Below are 23,233 nucleotides of genomic sequence, written 5' to 3'. Positions count from 1 at the left end.
ACCTACATATATACACACACACCTTCCTACCTGCACACACACACACACACACACACACATACACACATACATACATACATACATACATACATACATACATACATACATACATACATACATACATACATACATACATACATACATACATACATACATACATACTAACAAAACAAACAACCATGAGATGATTTCTCAATATATTTTCTCAATTTTTCTTTGTTACGGGACGAATGTATTTGTCCATCATTTCAAATATAATTCAGCTGCACTTTTGCGTAAGAAAAAAACATTAATACAGTAAGTCATTAGGCATCTAAGCATGTATAGTCTGTTGACCCACTTTTTTGCAGTAAGCGATATGCATCTGACGGTACATAGCAAATTAGACGAAGGCATCTATGTCAACCCTATGCTTAACTTGATTGGAATAATGAGTAAAGTGGAAGGTAGTAATGTATGCAAATCCCGATTGCCCCATGTCTATAGAGCATGCTACACAAGTGGTGTAATGTAAAGCCAGGCTGGTTGAGAACCAATATGTCCAGACCTTGTGGTTGTAGCCAGCCACTGTGTCGCATGGCCCCTAAGCGATTATGTACCTCATAGTCGAGTGCTGAGTCGAGTCAACAAACCATCTCCAATATCTGAGTAACAAAACTGGCAATCCGGCAAGAAAACAGTCACTCAGTGATGTCTGTATGTTATTTTCCCACAACCGGTAAGTCCGTATGTAAATACTATGAAGGATCGTTTAATAATATCAGTTCTCATTTAGTTATTGCATTTTTAAAAGAAATATATTTGTTGAAATATCTGTAAATGGATAATTATTTTATGATTGAAAGCTTAAATTGGTAACTCTGATTATTAGTGACTGGCTGTATCCTCAAAGGGGGTTAAAGTACTGTAAACTTATTGCCCCAAATTAAGTCCCAAAACCATCGAAGGAAATTACCAGAATTTTTAAACGTAGAATATTTGTTATTTTCAATTATGGCTAAATTTCCCTACAACCGCCAGCAGCTGAAGGGATGGTGTAAATCCAGCTAGGTTCCATACAGGCAGCAAAGGCACTGTAACTCCTCATGATCCCTAGTTTGGTGATCTGCCTTCAGTTATTGGCGATCAATAACCTGATTTTATATTGTCTTGTCATTTATGGTTACAATGTTTTAACTTTGATTAATAGTTTTAAAATTTATATCTGTGATAGTCTAGTTGTTTTACTGTCCTTCGTTGACAGGTTTTTATACTTTACCTATAAGTATTCTTAACATATAACTTGATATAGTCACGATATGGCCGAAATACTGCCGATGTGACTTAAAATCCTAACTCACTCACTCACTCCATATGTAAAGAAATTGTTTCGTGGATTTGTCTGTTTTTCAATAAGACATGTACATGACCTTTCATCTGTCACAATCAGGCAGGAGATATTCAAGATGGCATCCAGCGGCGTGAGTGTCAACGCCATGGCTCAGTCTGGAGGACGTCAACGACGGTGTTTCCACAACATCCTCTGCTTCACTGCCGTGTTCAGTATGTCGTCACTGGTGCTGGAGTCAGTCAAGTACTACACAGTGTCTCAGATCACAGCTCTAGAGAAACAGTTTGGCCTCAGCAGTACAAAAAGTGGCCTCCTCCTAAGCTGCAGCGAAATCGGTTATCTTTCAGCTATTTTCTTCTTCAGCCATTTTGGGGGGAAGCGCTTTATACCTAGGATCCTGTCCTGCGGAGTGGCTTTGTATGGCATTTCTAGTCTAATTTCGGGCCTCTTACACTTCATGAATCCTGTATCGCTGCCTTCTTTAGATGATCTTGCCTCCAACTATTCTTCTGAACAAAGAGTCAGGCTGTGTCAGGATTCCGTACAGGAACATGAGAGATGTCCAGCCACGAAGGACCAAGTGACTGACAACGGACGTTGGGTGTACAATGTGCTTGCCGTGCTTATGGTGTTACTGGGAGTGGGTAAATCCCCACGGTTTTCCCTGGGTATACCGTACCTGGACAATAATTCCCGTGACAAACAACAGTCAAGTTTACTGACAGGTATGTTTTCGATGATGATAAATGAATATAACATTTTTTAAAAGAGTGTCAGGCATGTGTAAAGCGACCTGAAAATACAATGATAATTTTCCAGAATGAAGGAAAATCTTACTCGCTTTCCATTTAGAACCTCGATTTCATTGTTAATCTAGAACGACAACAGAATAATCAGTCTCGCCTATCTTCTGAAACAGGTTCCTCTGGTCCCTACTCTTTCGTTAACATGCACTACTTACACAATTTATATAATAGCACCAACGCACATCTCATACAAGGTCGGCATGGAAACTGGTCGAGTCCTGACCAGGCGGCCCAGTGACAGAACGTTTAGACAGACAATCCAGTGACAAGGTGGCGTGATTTCTAATTTTGAAACTGAAAACGTGAAGAGAAACACTTTAGCAAACCAATGATGTTTGAAACTTCAGACATTTACATTTATGTTTTGTGTTGTCTATGATCTTGCAGGAATCATAATGACAGTGTCGTTCTTCGGCCCAGCTATTGCACTTGGCCTAGGTGGAGTTTTAAGCACCGTACCTGTTGATCTTAGTGGTGAGTATGTCTTATAGTCCTGCACAAGCATGTATTTATCAACAATTGTTGACCGTTTGTTTGTTGAATAACGCAGCACTCCAGCTGTGTCATACATAATCGAGTATGGAAAATACACCACTTGACAACCCACCTTTAACATAATAAGTATCGATCTACACAAGTGGGATACAATGGAATGTGTCAACGCAGTCAACGAACATGACCACCGATCCCGTTAGTCACAATTTAAGACAAGCATGGGATGCTAAAGACCAATTCTAAATCGGATATCAGCAGTCCCTGTTAGTCACAATTTAAGACAAGCATGGGATGCTAAAGACCAATTCTAAATCGGATATCAGCAGTCGTTATTAGGCTTATCCGTCTAATCCTTATTATACTGTTTGCTTTGAAGACACACGGATGGATCCTCTTCACCCACAATGGATCGGGGCATGGTGGATTGGGTACCTGGTCTTTGGATGTGCAGCCTTCCTCTTTGCTGTTCCCTTAGGCTGCTTTCCAAAGCGTATTAAGAAACTCACCAAACGACCCGTAAACGCCAAATGCCACACCCTTAAGGAAGAACTGTCAGGTACGAGAAACTCCTATCCGTTATCACTGAGTACCACAGTACCGTCGATCACGGTCACAGTAGGGTACACAACCAAGAGAATCATCTTCTGTACTTGTAGATTTACCCAAATCGGTGGTGCGAGTGATGCGGAACCCGGTGGTAGCTTGTTTGTTGCTGGGAAACTGCAGCGTGCTCTTCTTCGTCGGGGGAAACGTGGCCTTCGCCCCCAAATACATCGAGAATCAGTTTGGGACACAGGCTTCGAAAGCCAACTTTATAGTGGGTAAGAAAATGTTGCCGGTTCAAGGCCATTCTGGTTTACTAACACTAAATAGCAGCCAAAAGGAACCCGAGATTTGCCACTTGTGACACATTCGATGTCCTTATCAAAATATGGTGTATTGACACACTTTGACTGTTCGTAATAGTTTGTGAGATGGATACAAGTATGATATTAAGTTGTTCTTGGTATATAGACATGAGAGGACCGGACGTCGGTCGACAGTGACGTCTTCGAACGGGATCGAATCTTATTGAGTGTGTTTCACGATGTACAACCAAAATTGTTTGTCATTCATTTCGACTGTTTCAGTATGTGTAAGCCCATGTTGTAGGTATAGAAGAATTTCTCTGGGCGACTGTAGGCACTTTACTCGGTGGTATTCTTACCAGCAAACTCAAGCTGACCAACAGGGGTTGTGTGAAACTGACCATGATAGTAACACTGGCCGCGTCGGCCTCCTATGCTTTCACGCTGCTATTTGGATGTCCTAATCCCAGCATCAAGGGACTGGGTGACAGTAGGTGAGTCAAGCAATGTGTCTCAGCACCATGGACCTTTGTGAGTAGATGAGGCATTCAGTGGGTCTGTGTTTGTAAGCGGCTAATGAGAGTAGGTTAGTTGTACAAAAGTCTATGAGTGAGTGAGTGAGTGAGTTAAGATTTTAAGTCACATCGGCAATATTTCAGCCATATCGTGACCAGAAACAAGTTATAATTTTACAATGAATAAAGGTAAATTATAAAAACCTGTCAGCAAAGGACAGTAAAACAACTAGTATATCACACATTTCAATCTAAAACTAGTAATTAACACTAAAGTACTTTAACTATAGAGGACAACACAATATAAAAGCAGGCTATGTATTCCAAGATATTTTTATGGATTAAACTTCTTTTTAATTTCTCTCACGACGTTTCGAGACCATTCCAGGTCCCTTCATCAGGTGAACTGGCAGTTAGGACTATGACGTCGTCACTATGACGTCATAACTGAGTTATGACGTCACAATGCAAGTGACATCACAGAAATAATAATAATAATAATGTGTCCATTTATATAGCGCCAAACTCCACACTAGGTATGCTCATAGCGCTAACAATCAAAGCACAGCACATTATTACACCGGATAACCCAAGCTGCCTGTTAGGCGCTAGAAGGTTATAGTCATATGACTTTTTTCCACCGGGTACCCATTTTCCTGCTGGGTGAACAGAGACAATTTTGAACAAACTCACTTGCCTAAGGTGAGACCACATGTGTCACATGTGCTTCGTTGTGGGGCAGGACTCAAGTCCTAGAAACTCTCAAGAGTCAAGCTGCCAAACACGGTCACCTATCCAAGGACTCTCCGAGCTCGACGCTGCTTAACTTCACCGTTTTGTGACCTGAGCTTTGAGCACAGGACCACGCGCCACGCGTCGTAGTACACTAGGGAGAGTACTGTGTAAGTGAGTTTGAAGAGTTAATTACATATTCTAATTCAACTTAGTATGAAACACGAGTTCTGATTGGTCAATGCTATAAATTTCCGACCGTATAATCAGCATATACGGTCGCAATTTGAAAACCGATTCACCAAAACCTTTAAATGTATCCCTACACTTTTGGGGTAACGCTGCTTTGCAGGACATTGTCATTTGCAGAAGCCATAGGTCAATTAACTGCCCTATCCAGCTAAAATGGTGGAATTTGTGTTAAAAACGACAAAATAGTATCATAAATTTAATTTTAAGTTCAAACAACTTACTCGCAACGGGCTGTTGACCCAACACTGTTAGATCATGAAACAAGATTATGACGTCATTATGGAGCGTGACGTCACCTGCTGTGACGTCATTTGACAACAGAACTGATAATGGCCCGTAGTTAAGGAATCAGCGGGCCGCTCGTTTCTGGAACTAGAGGGCGATTTCATCATAATTCCTTCCATTTTATCTATAATACTATGATCTATTCATCATTGTTAGATTTAGTCTGTGTGCACATAATAAACATGTGTAGTTTGAAAAGGGAACTTCTTTTTCTGGCGATGGTGTAAGTTCAAGGAGTGATATGATTAACCTTTGACCTAGAGGAACTTTGACCTGGTTTAAATAATGAATTTCTTTCACGAAAATACAGCGTAAAACGAGTTGAATTAGAATGGGGATAACTGTACTGCTTTTGACGAATTGGGGAGGTATACCGGGAGCCGATATAACGTTAAATTTGCGGCTATATAACCACCGGTATACGTCCCCAATTCGTCAAACACAGTACATCCCCTAAATGATGAAAATTCATGCTAAATAATAGAGTTGAAAGTTGAATTGTCAATACACAACAACTGCTAATTACACAAAAGTTACTTGATAGCAGGCTTTCCAAAAAAAATTGTAGACTCGTTTTTCTTTTATCTAAAGTTCATCAAAAGTTAATCAAGAGGTCCCACGCACTTGGCAGGTATACACCTTGATCACGATTCATTGCTGGTTTATGTCTCCTTATCTCCACAGCCTCCTGTAGTTTTCTCCGACGCCAGTCGTTGTTATTTCTCGAAGCACCCTGATATCATTCCACATGATTACATGACTTGGCTTATTTGCCTTGTGCTCCGATATAGCTGACTTATCATTTTGTTTGCACACTGACGACTTGTGTTCAGCAACCCGGGTGTTAATGGGCCTGAGAGTCTCGCCAATATATTGATCGCCACAGCTGCATGGTATTTGGTATACACATCCTCTAGGGTTGGGGCTTCCATTGCTAGATCCTCTTCCATTTGCCCGAAGGAGTGTCTTAGTTGTTGTACCGCTAGAGATAGTTACATCAAAACTCGCTTTGCTCTTGATTACTCGGGCTATCTGATGGCTGACTGGTCCCACGTAGGGTATTGTGATCCTGATTGGGATGGTTCAGGCTTGAGGCGCGGTTCTGATGATTCAAGCGTTTTGGTGATAGTCCTGGAGACAAGACGGGCTGGGTAGCCATTGAGGACAGTAAAGGTTCTCTTGAGGTAATCAATTTCACTGTTTTAATTATCGGGGTGACAGATCGACTTGGCTCTTCTAGTGAGAGTAGCAATAATTGCTTGTTTAATCTGTGGGTGGTGACAGGAGTTGTAATTGATATACTGATCCGTGTGAGATGGCTTCCTGTACACAGAAGTGACGAGACCTTTGTCTGTAGATTGGAAGGCAACATCTAGGAAAGGAAGTTGTCGGTTCTGCTCAGTCTCCATTGTGAACTTTATCCTCGGATGCTGGTTGTTGAGGTGCTGCATTAGCTCTGCTGGGTCTTGCCTTTCTATGGTTGTGAACGTATCATCTACTTTGCGATACCAGCACAAAGGTTGAAAGGGTGCTGTGGAGAGAGCAGATTCTTCAAAGGAGGTCATATATATTTCAGTGATAAGCGGTGACAATGGTGAGCCCATAGGTAGGCCATGTATCTGTCTATATATCTTGTCATTAAATGTGAAATAAGAGAAATCAAAAGAGGTTGTAGCAAGGTTAATGATGCTATTTATCGTGAGACTGGCGTCGGGAAAACTACAGGAGGCTGTGGAGATAAGGAGACATAAACCAGCAATGAATCGTGATCAAGGTGTATACCTGCCAAGTGCGTGGGACCTCTTGATTAACTTTTGATGAACTTTAGATAAAAGAAAAACGAGTCTACTATTCTTTTTGGAAAGCCTGCTATCAAGTAACTTTTGTGTAATTAGCAGTTGTTGTGTATTGACAATTCAACTTTCAACTCTATTATTTAGCATGAATTTTCATCATTATGTAATTAACTCTTCAAACTCACTTATACAGTACTCTCCCTAGTGTACTGTGATGTCACTTGCATTGTGACGTCATAACTCAGTTATGACGTCATAGTGACGACGTCATAGTCCTAACTGCCAGTTCACCTGATGAAGGGACCTGGAATCGTCTCGAAACGTCGTGAGAGAAATTAAAAAGAAGTTTAATCCATAAAAATATCTTGGACATCAATGTACAACTTCTAAATGCCACTGAAAGACATCAGGCTATATGTATTGCCAACAACTGAAGTTAGATCACCATGCCAGGGACCATGGGGACTTACAGTACTCTTGCTACCTGCACGGAACCTAGCTGGATTTACACCATCCCTTCAGCCGTTAGCAATTTAGATAAATCTAGCCATAGATTAAACTAACACATATACTACGATTAAAAATAGTAGTAGGTGTAAATTTGCTGTGAATGCATTGGGACTTATGTACCCTCTCAGGAGGACAATAATTTTACAATACTTCAACCCCCTTTGAGGGTACAGCCTCTAACAATCTAAGTTACACAAAAGTCTATGAATCAAAGGAGCTGGTGAGTGTAGGTGAGTTGTACAATGCATCTATACATTAATGGACAGATAAATGTAGGTGAGTTGTACAATGCATCTATACATTAATGGACAGATAAATGTAGGTGAGTTGTACAATGCATCTATACATCAATGGACAGATAAATGTAGGTGAGTTGTACAATGCATCTATGCATCAATGGACAGATAAATGTAGGTGAGTTGTACAATGCATCTATGCATCAATGGACAGATAAATGTAGGTGAGTTGTACAATGCATCTATGCATCAAGTGTCCGGTGACTGTAGGTGAGTTGTACAATGCATCTATGCATCAATGGACAGATAAATGTAGGTGAGTTGTACAATGCATCTATGCATCAGTGGGAAGGTTAGTGTAGGTGAGTTGTACAATGCATCTATGCATCAATGGACAGATAAGTGTAGGTGAGTTGTAAAATGCAACTACCAATATCAAACTGAAGCCAAAGATTTATACATCCAAACAGCATATTCGGGAACCACTTACGCCGCTAGTACACCCCCAAAGTGTGGTTTCGAAATGAAAATAAGTAATTCCAATAAAACGGTTCTCAATTTACATGAGCACGTTTACTACTGATTATCCAATTACAATGAATCTGTCGAGGTCGCCTTGTCCTACTTTCTTTCTTCATTCAGGGAATAAAACCTTATATCCATCTTCAGTTTGACAAAACTACGTTCTGCAGGCATAACATGACCAGCACTACCGACTGTGGGTGTGACCTCGATGAATTCATGCCACTGTGTGGAGCTGACGGCGAGACGTACATCAGTCCCTGTATGGCGGGTTGTCAGTCTCAGAATGGAACGGTATGTATCCCCATCTCTGTTATTCCCCATCTATATATTATTTTTGTGAGTGAGTGGGTTTGAGTGAGTGAGGGAGGGAGGGTTTACGCTACACTCGGCAATATTACAGCTATATGGCGGCGGTCTGTAAATAATCGAGTCTGGACCAGACAATACAGTGATCAACAGCAAGAGCATCGATCTCCGCAATTGGGATACGATGGCATGCGTCAACCAAGTCACCGAGCCTGACCACCCGATCCCGTTAGTCGCCTCTTACGACAAGCATGGGTTACTGAAGATCAGTTCTAACACGGATCTTCATGGGTCGCTATTCTTATGTGTCAAATGAAATTTCTGTTTCTGCTGATAAGCAGAATATTTCTTCTGAATATTTTCTGGTGTGGATATTTTATATTTAGTTCTACGACGATGGAGGCATATACCATACACAAACATAACATAGTAACTATAACGTATTAATGTTTTTATGTTAAATAGCATGGGTACAATGTGTAAAGCCCATTTCTGGTGTCCCCCGTCTGAGTGGAGTTTATTTGCTTTGCGGCATTCCCCGTAGAAACTTTGAAGGTCAGTATTTTTATATTAAACATTTCAGACATACACTGGATGTAGCGAGATTCCTGGTGGCGAGGGCACAGCAGGCAGGTGCCCGACAGATTGTCCCTACCTGTATCCCTACATCACCGTTGACCTCGTGGCTGGCCTGGCTGGGACTATCTCCATCGTTCCTGTACTCATGACCATCATCAAGTAGGTGTTCCTAAAATTACATGTACACTGCAAAAATAGTCTACATTTACAAGCTTGTAAATCAATTGTAAAGATGGGATTTGCAAGACATTTACAATTTTGTAAAGATGAGATTTACAAGATATTTACAATTTTTAAAAGATGAAATTTATAAAATTTACAAGTTTGTTAATATGTACAAAGAGAGGTAACTGGTGTATAATGCTAACTGGTTGTTATTTGTACGCCCCAAGGCCTAATCCCTTGTTAACTGATGAGTGAGTCAAGTCAGAGAGGCCTAACTTGTTGTCATAATAACCAAGTATCTAACTGATTTGCAAGTTCTGAGTACAAACCCAAACTGCCGGTCCCTTGTTATATTACTATATAGTTGGTTCCTAGTTGATGCAGTTGAAAAACCTTTAATATAAAAATGCACAGATGGATACTATTAAAATACGTCTTGTTAGTGCAGTTCTCATGCATAAATATTTCACATGCAAGATGCAGTATGAATATCATCAATATGAACTCAAATAGAACAAAAGACGCGTGAAATCGTTCAGTCTATAAACTCCTGAGAGAAATTAAAACAGGGGATCATTGGGAAACGGAGAAACTATGAAAAAAAGTAGTGGAAAAATCCTTCCTAATTTTTTTACAAGCTTTGTAAATATCATCTGTACCAAATTTGATAACTTTTGTAAATGTGATATTTACGGATTGTATTTTTTTCTAAATCACCATTTTTTCTTGTGGTATTTATATGGAAGCATATTATTATTCTAAGGGAATGGGTTTGATAGCTTCAACAGGACAAAATGATGAGTCAACACTAGAGGTTTGTCATAATTGGGCTTGGGCTTGCGCCAGGTGGCTGCTCCCTTGAAGGCTCTGTCAAAAAGTGTGGTTTTCTCTGGTTTAAAGTCATCGAGATGTACTTAATGTTGTTCAGGATGTATACGAAGATGTACAGAACTGAAGGCACCGTCAAGATAAGGACATTTCTCACTTTTCTGGATGGCATATTTATGAAATAACCACATCAAAACTTGGATTCAACTTGAGTATTCATGTGTGTGTTAGAACAGCTCACAGAAGACGATAACAATAGGTATTGTTTTCAACAAGCTAATCCACTTGAGTGACGATCACTGACTGGTGTGTGTTACCTAACAAGGCATGCCCACTGAACTGATCACTCTCAGCTTGATTGCAGGCTGCCTGATTGGAGTTATGCAACTCACTTACGTTTCACAAGTGTGCAAGAGTATCAATAATAGGGGCAAATATATTGTGTCTCCAACTGTGCTCAAGTCGTTAAGAGACAGTCGGATATGTTCAGTTAAGAGGAGGCCGGACAACAATCCACTACCCACTTAAAGTGAAACTATCAAATATTGCTAAATCTCCTCTGAGATTTGGTTTAATAAATGCAAGATCAGCAAAAGCCTTAAGTGTAAATTCAGACAAAGCACAATCTATACACGATTTGATTGTCGACAACAAGCTAGAAATACTAGCAATTACTGAAACATGGTTTAGAGAAGGAAATATTGATCACCTGGCAAGAAATAAGATTGTCCCAGTTGGTTACCGTCTTATACATAAACCAAGATCTGGCAAACGTGGCGGTGGTTGTGCTGTTGTGATTCAGGACCATATCAAATGTTCAGATATCACTCATACTTATTCACAACATGTATCGTTTGAACCACTGACAGTTGAGGCTGTTATTGACAATGAGAAAATTCTCATGAATGTAATTTACAGACCCCCAAAGAGTTGCTTACTTGATGCATTCTTCTCGGAGATTCAGGATTTCCTCGATAACCGGAACAACAAACCCGGAAAGTTACTTCTATGTGGCGACTTTAATATTCACATGGATGTGTTGACTGCCCCATCTGCCAGAAGACTGACCTCGATTCTTGATTCAAGGAATCTTATCCAACATGTGCTATACCCAACACATGAGAGTGGTCACACCTTGGATCTGATTCTCTCACGGTCTCACGAACTCCAATTCTGGAACTTCGTCTATGAAGAAAGTGTGAGATCTGATCATGTTTGTATAATGTGTTCAGTAAATCTAAACAAACCCAAACGATTGAAACAGGAAGTAATATGTCGGAAATGGAAAGACATCAATGTCAGTGACTTCAGGAAAGACATTGAATCTGGTATGGCATCTATTGGCACCATGAGCAGCATGACTAATGCTGTCCACGAGTACAACAGAGTACTAACAGAGACCCTCGACAAGCACGCACCTGCTAAGACAAAAACTGTGAACCTTCGCCCGAGCACACCTTGGTTTAATGAAAGCATTCGTCAAGCAAAGAATCTCCGTAGGATGCTGGAGCACAAGATGAGACAGTCAAAACTTGTGATTGATCGTCAGATACACAGTTCTCAGCGCAACCTGGTCAATCAGCTTGTAGATGAAGCAAAGCAGTCATACTACAACAGCGTCATCAACCAAGCGAAATCCCAGAAGGAAGTGTTAAGTGCAAGTAACGATCTGCTGTTCAGGAAAAAGAACAACACCCTCCCAGCCCTCTCTTCTGCAGATAAAATGGCTGAGACATTCCTGTCTTTCTTCAACGATAAAATCCTTAAGATCAGATCCCGACTGGAGGATAATCAAGCTATAGATGCTGACAAGATCTGCAGTGACTCACATCATCAAGCATCTCTCCATGTTTTTTAACTAATCTCTTTTCAACCTGCCACATGTGACGAAATAAGGAAAGTGTTCTTGAAATGTCCAACTAAGTCCTGCTCATTGGATCCATTACCGACATGGCTTCTGAAACTTGCAGCAGATGAGATCTATACTACTTTAACACAAATTGTAAATCTCTCACTGACAAGTTGTGAAGTTCCTCCATGTCTGAAGGAAGCACTTATAAGACCCCTCCTGAAGAAACCTAGTTTAGATCCTGATACCTTAAAAAACTACAGGCCTGTGTCGAACCTCACGTTTCTATCTAAGCTCATAGAGCGTGTAGTAGCCAGTCGTCTCCAAGCTCATCTCAAGACTGGAAACTTACACGAGACTATGCAGTCAGCCTACAAGTTAGGTCACAGTACGGAATCTGCTCTGATACGTGTCCAGAACGATTTGCTAATGTCTGTCGACTCTGAAGGTGGAGCTGCGTTAGTGCTACTAGACCTCTCAGCAGCCTTCGACACCATCAACCATTCCATTCTGCTGTCCCTCCTGGAGACTCGTTTCGGTGTTACTGGAGATGCTCTGAAGTGGTTTGAGTCGTACCTATGCAACCGATTCCAATCTGTAATCATCGACGGCAAAGAATCACAGAAGCAGAAGCTTGTATACGGTGTGCCACAAGGCTCGGTATTAGGTCCCATACTATTCACCTTGTATACCCTACCTGTAGGAGACATTGTCAGAAAATACAATCTGGGATTTCATCTATATGCCGACGATTCCCAGATCTACATGGGTTTCCGACCTTTCCACCCATCCTCTGTTGCTAATGCTCAGGCGACCATCGTAGATTGTGTCAAGGAGATCCAGCACTGGATGTCCACGCACTTTCTCCAACTCAACGCCGACAAGACAGAGCTTATTATCTTTGGATCCAAATCTTTGCTTTCAAACTTTCAGTTCCCACCATTGAAACTTGGTGACTGTGATGTTAACCCCAGTTCTCAAGCAAGGAATCTAGGTGTGGTTTTTGAGTCATCCTTGTCATCTGAGCGACACATCGATGCTGTATGCAGCTTATGCTACTACCATCTAAGAAACATCAGCTTGATCAAGAAGCATATTGGTACGGATGCAGTCAAGACTCTAGTTAATGCGTTTGTCACATCTCGCATAGACTACTGCAATAGTCTATTGTATGGGGCATCGGAATACTCACTCTCCAGACTCCAGAGAGTGCACAACAGTGCAGCCAGAGTAATCACCAACACCAGACGTCGAGATCACATCTCCCCGGTCTTACAAGACCTCCATTGGCTGCCAGTGAGACAACGTATCCAGTTCAAGATCCTGGTGTTTGTTTTCAAATCCCTGCATGGTCTAGCTCCTGAGTATATCAGTGAACTCCTATCAACCTACACTCCAGGGAGAGAGCTTAGGTCAAGACCATCAAGAGCACTGGATGTTCCTATGACTAGGAAAAGACACTATGGAGATAGATCGTTCTCCAAAGCCGGGCCCTGGCTCTGGAACCGTCTTCCTCGGCACATTCAGAACATTGTCAATCTCGACCAGTTTAAACGACAACTAAAAACCAACTTGTTCAACATAGCTTTCGCCTAAGCGCCTTTGAGCAATATGTTGGAACAGGCGCTATACAAATATTAACTTTATTTTATTATAACTTTATTTATAATAAATAGTCTAAATTGCAATCGGGTGATACCGAATATAATGTGTAAGGGTTTCACTCTATCACACACACAGCCGTGACAATTCGGCTTAGAAACTCATGCTCGTTCAATTACAAGAGCACCTGGTCAGATTTTGAAAACTGTTAATGCATATCGTCGTATCCCAGTGGTAAAGAACGATGTTTAGGATATCCATGACTGTATTGTCTGGCCCAGAAATATGCATGGACAACGTCTGCCAAAACTAGCTTACAATATGCTGTTAAATCTGGATAATATGGGAAAACATACTTGGACAACTGATATCAGAAATATATTATTTTCTCACGGTTTCGGTGTCATATGGTTGTGCCAGACAATTGGCGATGTGAACAGGCTTATTAATTTCGTGATAGATCAACAGACACGTTTAAACAAGAATGGAAATCCACCTTAGAATCAAGCTCTCGGTATGAATATTACAGGACCTTTAAAACGTTACTCACGCCAGAAAACCTCTGTCAAGAAAGAAAGTCGATATTGTCCTTTCTGTGACGTATAAATAGAAAATGAAATTCATTTTACTCTGCTATGTCCTTGTTATCACGAAGTAAGGCAGAAATATATACCAGACCATTTTCTAGCAAAACAACCAATGTATGCATATATATCTTTGTTACAGACTAATAATGAACATATTCTTGTTCGATTGTATTTGTATATAAAGCATGCATTAGCAAAAAGAGATCTTCTTATAAAACGAATTGTATACCCTTAAATATATATGTAAATATCAAAAACATTCCTGTATCACTGCAACACTCATACATATCGGCCGGAGTCATCACTTTGACTTTGACTTTGACACAAACATTACACCCGCCATATACCAAGACTATTGCAGAGTTGCCCAGTAACTATCAAACAAAACACACTGTGTCTCAGGCTAAGGATGAGGGTGTCTTATCGATGGTTCATTTATAATATTGAAAGAGTTGTTATTGTATTTATGCAAACATTCTGACATATTGAACTTATTCAACATGAAATTCCCCATGGCATTATTATTCAACTGGATTTAACAGTTTCACATATTCGTTATTTCATTTTCAGGACAGTTCAACCGCGTGATAAACCCATGGCCGTCGCCTTGACGTCATTCCTGAATGGGTTGTTAGGTATGTGAACTGCAACATATCTCTGGCTGAAAGCAGGAAATAGTACGACACAGTATACTTTTTCTCTCGCTTCAAAATAGCTAGAGATTTATCTCTTCAATCACGTGATTGTTTGATTTATTACGAAAGTGAAGACGCGTGGGAATTCCGTTGCCCTGATATCTTATCTAAATAGCTCAGGAAAACAGCGGAAACACCGACCCAGTTTAATTAGATATAGAATGTTTCAATGACCATAACGCCTTATGGCATTATGGTGTTCGGTAAAAAAGTCCTAAATTTGCCTAGATAAAAAGGTCCTCCGGATTAATGTCCCCTTTTCATTTTCTAACAAGAAGTGTATTGAAAAACAATGCATTTTTTATTTTTTCATTTTCGAACATACAACAAATATATAGGTCTTATGACATAATGACGTACTGAAATGTTGATATAAAAATCATACGAAATGACTATGTACAGTTAACATTATGAGTTATAAGCTAAATGATGACATGAGATAGTCTAGGCCTACTGATATTTATAAAGTCGGATGTTCACTGCCACATCGTGTTAAAAACACGAGGATGGACTTCCTTCCAGCGGCAATGTCACTTCACAGTTTCTGCAGACGTTTCTGCATCTTCATCAAGACAGTTTGGGTTTTCTTCACATGGACATTTCCAATGGCGTCCTAGGCAGTTACAGTTCTTACTGTGGTCTGTTCCTTCTGGTATAATTCGATGGTGGTGGTGACCACCCGACTAAGTTAAAGAACTTCGTATCCCAGCCTTCGCACACTGTTTTTACTACAGATCAAAGGTCAGTTTAGAAATTTAATCTGTCACAAATCATTTCTTCTTTTTTTAAATATTTGATGTCAATTTATCAAATACACAAAAAGGACTTTTTTACCAATACCTTTTTATGCGATCTGTCATTATATGTGATTTCTTCGTGTGTGTGTTTTTTAAATCTTGTCAAATATATAACTGAATATTTTTTTACTACGGATCAATGATCAGTTTAGATATTTAATCTGTGAGCACATCATGTTGCTTTAGGTGTCGTCTAAAAGATCAAACATCAATTTAAAAATGTAATTTGTCATAAAAGTTGATTTCTTCTATTTTTTAAATATTTGATGTCAATCTTGTCAAATAAATAAATAGGTTTTTACTACAAAAGGACTTTTTTACCAATACCTTTTTACCAGTACTTTTCTACCAAGGACCTTTTACCGAGGACTTTTTTCCGATAATCGATTTCAGTGATGAGGTAACCATGACGGTTACAATCACATGATTATTTGCTCTGTTACAACCGAGACGACGTTCGTCACCTCTGTTGCCCTGATAGGCTATTTAAATAGTTGTTCTATATTCAGGTTTTCTCCCAGCGCCAGTGGTGTATGGAAAGGTCATCGACAGCTGTTGTACGCGATGGCAGACTGAATGTGGTGAAGTTGGCGCATGCGCCCTTTATGATCTTTCAAACCTGCGGTATCGCGTGAAAGCCATGGACATTGGTCTGCAGTCACTATCAACTGCTTCGTACCTCGCAGCGTTTCTTCTGTTTAAATATGGAGTTGTTAAGGAGGTACCTGTATCGGAACAAACAGACGCTGATTTGAAAGAGGCAGAAGAGAAACAATTTCTTGAGAATGAGTTAACTGATCCTAACAACTGTTCCTAGTTGTGAGCAAGGCTGACTGTATTACTTTTCTTGGTTTCTCCTCTCCCACCCTGAACTTTCATTCCATAAACAGAACAAAATTAAAGAAAAGGTTTCTTATCCCAATTTTTCCCGCTGCTGTTGCAATGTTTGCCTCGGTGTAAAAACCAATTACCCTTGCACACTAATAGAAATATAGATCTCCTCGATCTTGCTGTATGTGGATTTATTTAAAATGATTTCCAAAGATACACATCATGAATCCATTCAATGACATTTGCTTAGTGATTAATTTTCATAAAATCAGTTGCACAATTATGTTTTCAAGGATATTTTTGGATTTTTCATATCTTGATATATTTCTTTTGCCCGCCCGCTCTCCTTGTTGTTGTGGATGGAGATTGGACAAGGATGATTATACTGTGTTATTTTATACAATGTTACTCAATGTTACTCATTTCAGTAGACTACTATTAGACAAGACAACACATTCAATATAGAGGTTACTGTTACAAAATACAGAAATACACAAATAACACTTCCATAAGCTATAATATATAGATACTAAAAGAAAGTATTCTACGTTGTAGCCAGACACCCTTTTTGTATGAAGTAGACAATTACATCACATACGTATACACACGTGTACCACAGACACAGTTATAATTTCTTGTACTCTTGAAACATTAAGAGAATGTCTGATTTATCGCTTGTTAAATAAGTATAAACAGAGATCACTAATTGTTCATTCATCTTGCGTGTTCATTATAACAGAGAACTAAGTGTGTTTAGCATGTCTTTTCAGATATATTAACCAATATACAGTATAGCATGTTTATGACGAACGAACTGATAGCGAAATGGGGACAAACGTCCCCTTGGACCCATATATTGTTTCTGTATGTTGGTCAGAAGGTGTATACGGTTATGGTGAACTAATCTTGTGATAATTTCAGTTAGTTATAACTGTAGCGTACTGTATGTTTCACCTACTGTAGCGTACTGTATGTTTCACCTACTGTAGCGTACTGTATGTTTCATCTACTGTTTGCATGAAACATGAACGTTATCTTTGATTTACATTTGGCCATCATGACTACAGTGAGGCTATAATCATAAATCGTGTGATACATCAATGTATTTTCCTGTCCTTCATGTTTGAAATTGGTCCAAAGTTTCTACATCTAAATCTTCTGAACACATTCTCAAATTTACAGGAACAGCATTACAAGATGCTTCCACGTGTAAAAGTGACATATATTAAATGCAGTTGAAACATTTATATTCATGTTATCTGTTATTTGTTTGTGTAGAGTAGCAGATTATCAGAAAGTCGAATGTTATTTAATGTTATAAACATGATAATATCCCCAACGTCCTGACGTATTCTAAACCAAACCCAAGTTAAAACAAAGAAATGTTTGATTTGTGCAGCCCTTGACCTTCATCATCAAGAGACTTTGACATTAAATAACATTAGTGAAGTGGACTGTTTATATCAAGAGTACATAATCTAAAGTTATGTTATGAATGTAAGGTGAAGTAGTGTTTCAGAATACCAGACTCACAGCTACTATCCTGCCGTGATATTGCTGGAATAATGCTAAAAGCGGCGTAAAACCAGACTCATTCACTCACAGCTACAATCCCGCCGTGATATTGCTGGAATAATGCTAAAGGCGGCGTAAAACCACACTCACTCACTCACTCCTCACAATCCCGCCGTGATATTGCTGGAATAATGCTAAAAGCGGCGTAAAAACCACACTCACTCACTCACAGCTACAATCATACGCTCTGCGAGGTTCAGATCCACTATCTGTTACCTGAGTAATATTTTTTGTTCCTAGTTCAACTCGCTAGAGTTGGTAATACAATTTATAGGTGCTGAATTGGGTTGACCGGATTTGAATAGAACCGTGAATATAGTTATCAAGGACACATCTTCTTGATTGTTTATATGGAGATCCATTTGAAGATGCTGAACGTGGATACGCAATGACATTTAGAAAGTGGTCAAATGTAACATATGTTATATTTGGGATTACACGTTCTTAGTTAAATACAGATTCTAGTACTTTTGTTGGGTTGAGTCCCATCCGGGATTCGAACCCACACCCTCAGAGTCAGGCACGTAAGGAAAGTGTAATCTAAAATATAACATATGTTGCATTTCACCACATTCTAATGGCATTATGTATTCACAGCTTTCGATCGTGGGAGCCGTGTCAATTTACACTAATCAGAATGACACTAGTACCCAGAGTCCGCAGTCTAGACTACCAGTTGTCCGACATCCATTTGAAGATGTTGAACTTGTTAGAGTGGAATAACACTAACTGTTAAGTTTTATTAAGGTTATTCAACTGTTGCATGAACAAACTGGAACAGATACATATATTGCCATGGATTCTGTGACAACTGAATACTAGATATTTTTTCACAAATCTCACTATTATTATTTATTTCAGGACTATCACTCAATAAGAAAAACTGCATTTGTGTTGACACATTAGACTCTGTTATAAATCATTCCAAGACGTAGAGATTACGTGATGTAGACTTCTGGAATAAATTAAATGCAAACCAATTTCAACATCTACCACGGGGCCAGGGCATAGCCACTGGATTGTGTTAGGGGAAAAGCTGCGACAAATATCTACACGTAATTGGATCATTATTTATATGTAATTGGACCTTTATTTGCATATAATTGGACCAGGACGCGACCTATATTATTCGATGAAGTATCAGTGATGAACGGGAACTGAGGCTGTGTCACTAAAAGTCGCGTATTTCCTGCCCTCGGTACTCGCATTTGTTGAAGTGATCCTCAAACCAGCGTTCCCTAAACATATCATCACTCACAAGATCGCTGGGTCTTTACGTGTAAATGGTATACTTCTCAAAGTTTGAAAATTATTACACAACACTTTGTGCACCTGTTGAAAAAGCCCAAGAAACTACTGCATGAAGTCATGTTTAATGAACACATGTCCATTGTCATGTACCTCACAATGGGCACCCGTGAAGAGCGACCTCCTCGTGGTGGGTGCTGGGTAACGCTAAGAGCTCTTCAACCCCCCGTGTGGACCCGGGGGTATATTTGGTCCACCAACCCGTTTGCCGTGGGTTGCGCCCCTGTGTCGGTGGAGGACGGGAGTCTGGTGGTTGAGGGCACTGGTTCCAGGAACAGTGTTCCTTTGCCCAACACACCACTTCGCCCCTTACTTCACCTAGACGGGTGGTTGAATGGGCCCGGTTCAACCAATCGGCTGGTCACGCCAAGCCCTGTGCTGCAACTACGTGATGCTCAAAATTAATCAAAAATTTTAATTTGATATTTCAGACTTGGCCAAACTATTTTGAATCAATGATTCCAAATCAGTATAATTTCATATGTGTTTTTGCCTAGAGTCGTATGCCAGAAGGCGGTGGCTCATGGGCCAATCTGGCGGGAAAATTTAACTTTTAGTTTTTCCGCTTGAGTATATCATCCGAGTATCCTTGGTGCTGCAAGTCGGAGATCCGCTTGTTTTTAGCATTGTCCTTGTGATACTCCGTGTTGGGTGGGGAGCTAGGATGATGAAATCTAAACACTAACCATGGCTTATGAAACCCCAACCAAAAAAAACAAACGTCCTCTTGAAATTGACCTTGTTGATAACGACCTCAGACTGCCCAAACCAATCAAAATTGAACCCTTTTGCTGTGTCTAGGGGTATCCAAGGCATTGCCGGCGATGTGAAGAACATTAAAAGATTACGTTCTGGTGCGCTGTTGATTGAGTGTGGTAAAAGACAACAGTCAACCAACCTATTGAACACCGAAACTTTTGTCGGCATTCCTGTCACCGGCATGGCTCACAAGACCCTTAATAAGAGCAAGGGAATTGTTAGAGATCGTGAGCGATTGCTGGCTGACATGTCGGAACTGGATATCGTCTCCGAGATGAAGGATCAGGGTGTACTCTATGTTAAACGTTTCTCAACCCGTTAAAACGACACAACGATTAAAACCAACACGTATCTGTTTTCCTTTTCTCTCCCTAATGCACCAAACTCACTGAAGGCAGGTTATTGTAACCTCAATGTTGAGACATACATTCCAAACCCACTTAGGTGCTTCAAATATCAAAAGTTTGGCCACGATGTAAATACTTGCACATTGTCTGTTGTGTGTGCTCACTGTGGTGAAAAGACAAGTCCTAAGCTCAGAACAATCATAAAGCTATTCTTCCATTGCCAGAAGATCGCGTGAAACAACATCTAGAGGAGTTACAGTATCTGCAAGTTGTCAGACAAACTTGACTTGGGTGAAAACGGATTCTCCTAACCTTCTCTCACCTACTACATCTACTCAAACAGGAGAATCACTGCCAGATACATCTCAAATACAATTAGAGACATCCCCTGATCATGAAATTTCTTCTCAGCCGTCAACAAGGTCTCAACAAGGTATCACTACAACCAAAAGTAAATCTTATGACCGTGACACATTTTCTCAGTCAACTCAAAGGTCTCAATCTACGTCTAACGTTCAACACATCGTAAAAACAAAAGCAAACCGAAGCCAGATTTTTCGAAGAAACAAAGTGACAGAGCCCCAAAAGGGGTCAGGCGATAAAATTCAATTATTTAACAAATATGGATCCCTCGAGGACATGGACGTGTCCGAAAACGTCCATTCAAGGGCACACAGCTTGTCGCCCTCCAAAAAGATGCGGGGTAGATCCCCTATCAATCCACCTAAAAGATAGGTTTTTCAAGACATATCGTCCAGTGGAACTGTAGAGGACTACGGACCAATTTTAATGAAATACAGCTCATAATCCAGGATTTAACACCATCAGCGTTCTGTCTCCAAGAGACATATCTGAAACAGACAGATCATTTTAACTTACGTCAGTTTAAAGCTTATCATTATTTTTCCCCTCTGGAGAGCCACTGGAGGTTCTACTATCCTTATACGACAGGATGTTATTCACAGCCCTGTTACACTTAACACTAATGTCCAAGCTGTCGAAGTGCGACTTACTCTGGGTGTAGCATTTACATTATGCTCTCTATAAATTCCGCCTTCATCGGCACTTCTGCAGACTGATCTTCAGTCACTCTATGATCAACTCCCGAAGCCCTGTGTTATTATGGGTGACCTAAACGGTACCAACCCATCCTGGGGCAGTACTAACACTAATACTAAAGGCAAAAAACTTGAAGATTTCATTTCCAATAATGACCTGTGCATATCTAATGATGATTTAAGCACCTATCTGCATCCTGCAACTGGCACTTATTCTTCTCTGGATTTGTCTCTTGCAGATTCTAACCTCCTGAATGAACTTGATTGGTCTGTTCATAATGACGTTTGTGGAAGTGACCACTTCCCAACTATCCTTTCAGAAATAACTCCATCTGATTCTCCATCTGAACAAGATGGAACTTTTCGAAGGCTAACTGGTCTGTATATCAAACTATTTGTAAATCGAAACTGCAACCTGAATGTTTCAGTGATATAACTGATCCCATTCAAACTTTTGCTGACGTTTGAAATGAAATAGCTGATGGGTGTATACCAAAGTCCTCTACGACTCCACACGTACGAAAACCATGGTTTAATACAGATTGTAGACAAGCCAGAAAAGCATTAAAAAGGCAGAGCATTATTTCCGCCATCATCCAACTGTCCATAACTTAAATAAATTTAAAATACTCAATGCAAAGGCGCGTCGTACCTTTAAACAAAACAAACTACAATCTTGGAGAAATTATGTCTCAAAAATTAATATACGCACCCCAATGTCTAAAGTATGGAACATGGTTCAAAGAATTAAAGGCAAAGGTTCAAAATCTGCTGTTCACCATCTTAAAGATGGTGACAACTTAATTACTGACAAGTCTAAAATTGCAAATCAAAGTGGCGAAACTCTTGCCAAAAATTCATCATCGGAAAATTATGTCCCTGAGTTTCAGAGATATCAGAAACAACAGGAAAAGACAAAATTAAATTTCGAATCAAATAACGGTGAAGATTATAATGAAGTGTTTTCATTACACGAGGTACCTACAGCTCTTGAGCAAGCTCATGACACTGCAGCGGGTGATGATATTATACATTACCAGCTACTGAAACACTTACCTGAACCATGTCTGATGACACTTTTAGATATATTTGACCAAATATGGACGTCTGGAGAATTTCCTCCTTCATGGCGTAATGCCATTGTAGTCCCAATACCAAAACCTGGCAGGGATCATACAGACCGATATCTCTAACTAGCTGTGTCTGTAAAACCATGGAACGTGTGGTGAATAATAGATTAAATTGGTATCTTGAAACCAATAACCTTATAACAAATATTCAATGTGGTTTCAGGAAAAATCGTAGTACCACTGATCATTTGGTACGTTTAGAATCCTTTGTTAAAAATGCTATAGTAAATAAACAACACGCTGTATCAATTTTCTTTGATCTTGAGAAAGCTTATGATAGGACCTGGAAGCATGGCATTTTGAAGGATTTACATGACTTTGGTTTGAGGGGTCGTTTACCTCTTTTTATATCAGAGTTTTTCAGAAACAGGCAATTTCAAGTCCGAGTGGGTTCAACCCTGTCTGATCATTACAATCAGGATCAGGGTGTCCCTCAAGGCAGTATTTTGTCTGTCACTTTATTTGGCATCAAGATCAACAGTTTATC

The 23,233-nt window shown here is 39.9% G+C and overlaps 1 protein-coding gene across 1 annotated transcript; it reads left to right on the top strand.

Annotated features, from left to right (window-relative positions):
* Nucleotides 1-1,445: 1,445 nt before the first annotated feature.
* LOC124255072 (solute carrier organic anion transporter family member 3A1-like) lies at nt 1,446-17,516 on the top strand. Its single transcript, XM_046688908.1, has 9 exons — nt 1,446-2,055; nt 2,524-2,610; nt 3,008-3,187; nt 3,288-3,452; nt 3,784-3,973; nt 8,498-8,621; nt 9,220-9,374; nt 14,817-14,881; nt 16,248-17,516. The coding sequence occupies exons 1-9, from the start codon at nt 1,446-1,448 to the stop codon at nt 16,553-16,555; spliced, it is 1,884 nt and encodes a 627-aa protein (XP_046544864.1). The 3' UTR covers nt 16,556-17,516.
* The last annotated feature ends 5,717 nt before the right edge of the window (nt 17,517-23,233 follow it).

This window comes from Haliotis rubra, unplaced genomic scaffold (genome assembly GCF_003918875.1).
Source record: "Haliotis rubra isolate DU_JTF1 unplaced genomic scaffold, ASM391887v1 Scf591, whole genome shotgun sequence".
In the NCBI taxonomy this organism is placed as follows: domain Eukaryota; kingdom Metazoa; phylum Mollusca; class Gastropoda; order Lepetellida; family Haliotidae; genus Haliotis; species Haliotis rubra.
The sequence above is the reverse complement of the archived record's forward strand: the minus strand, read 5'-3'. Positions and strand labels throughout refer to the sequence as shown.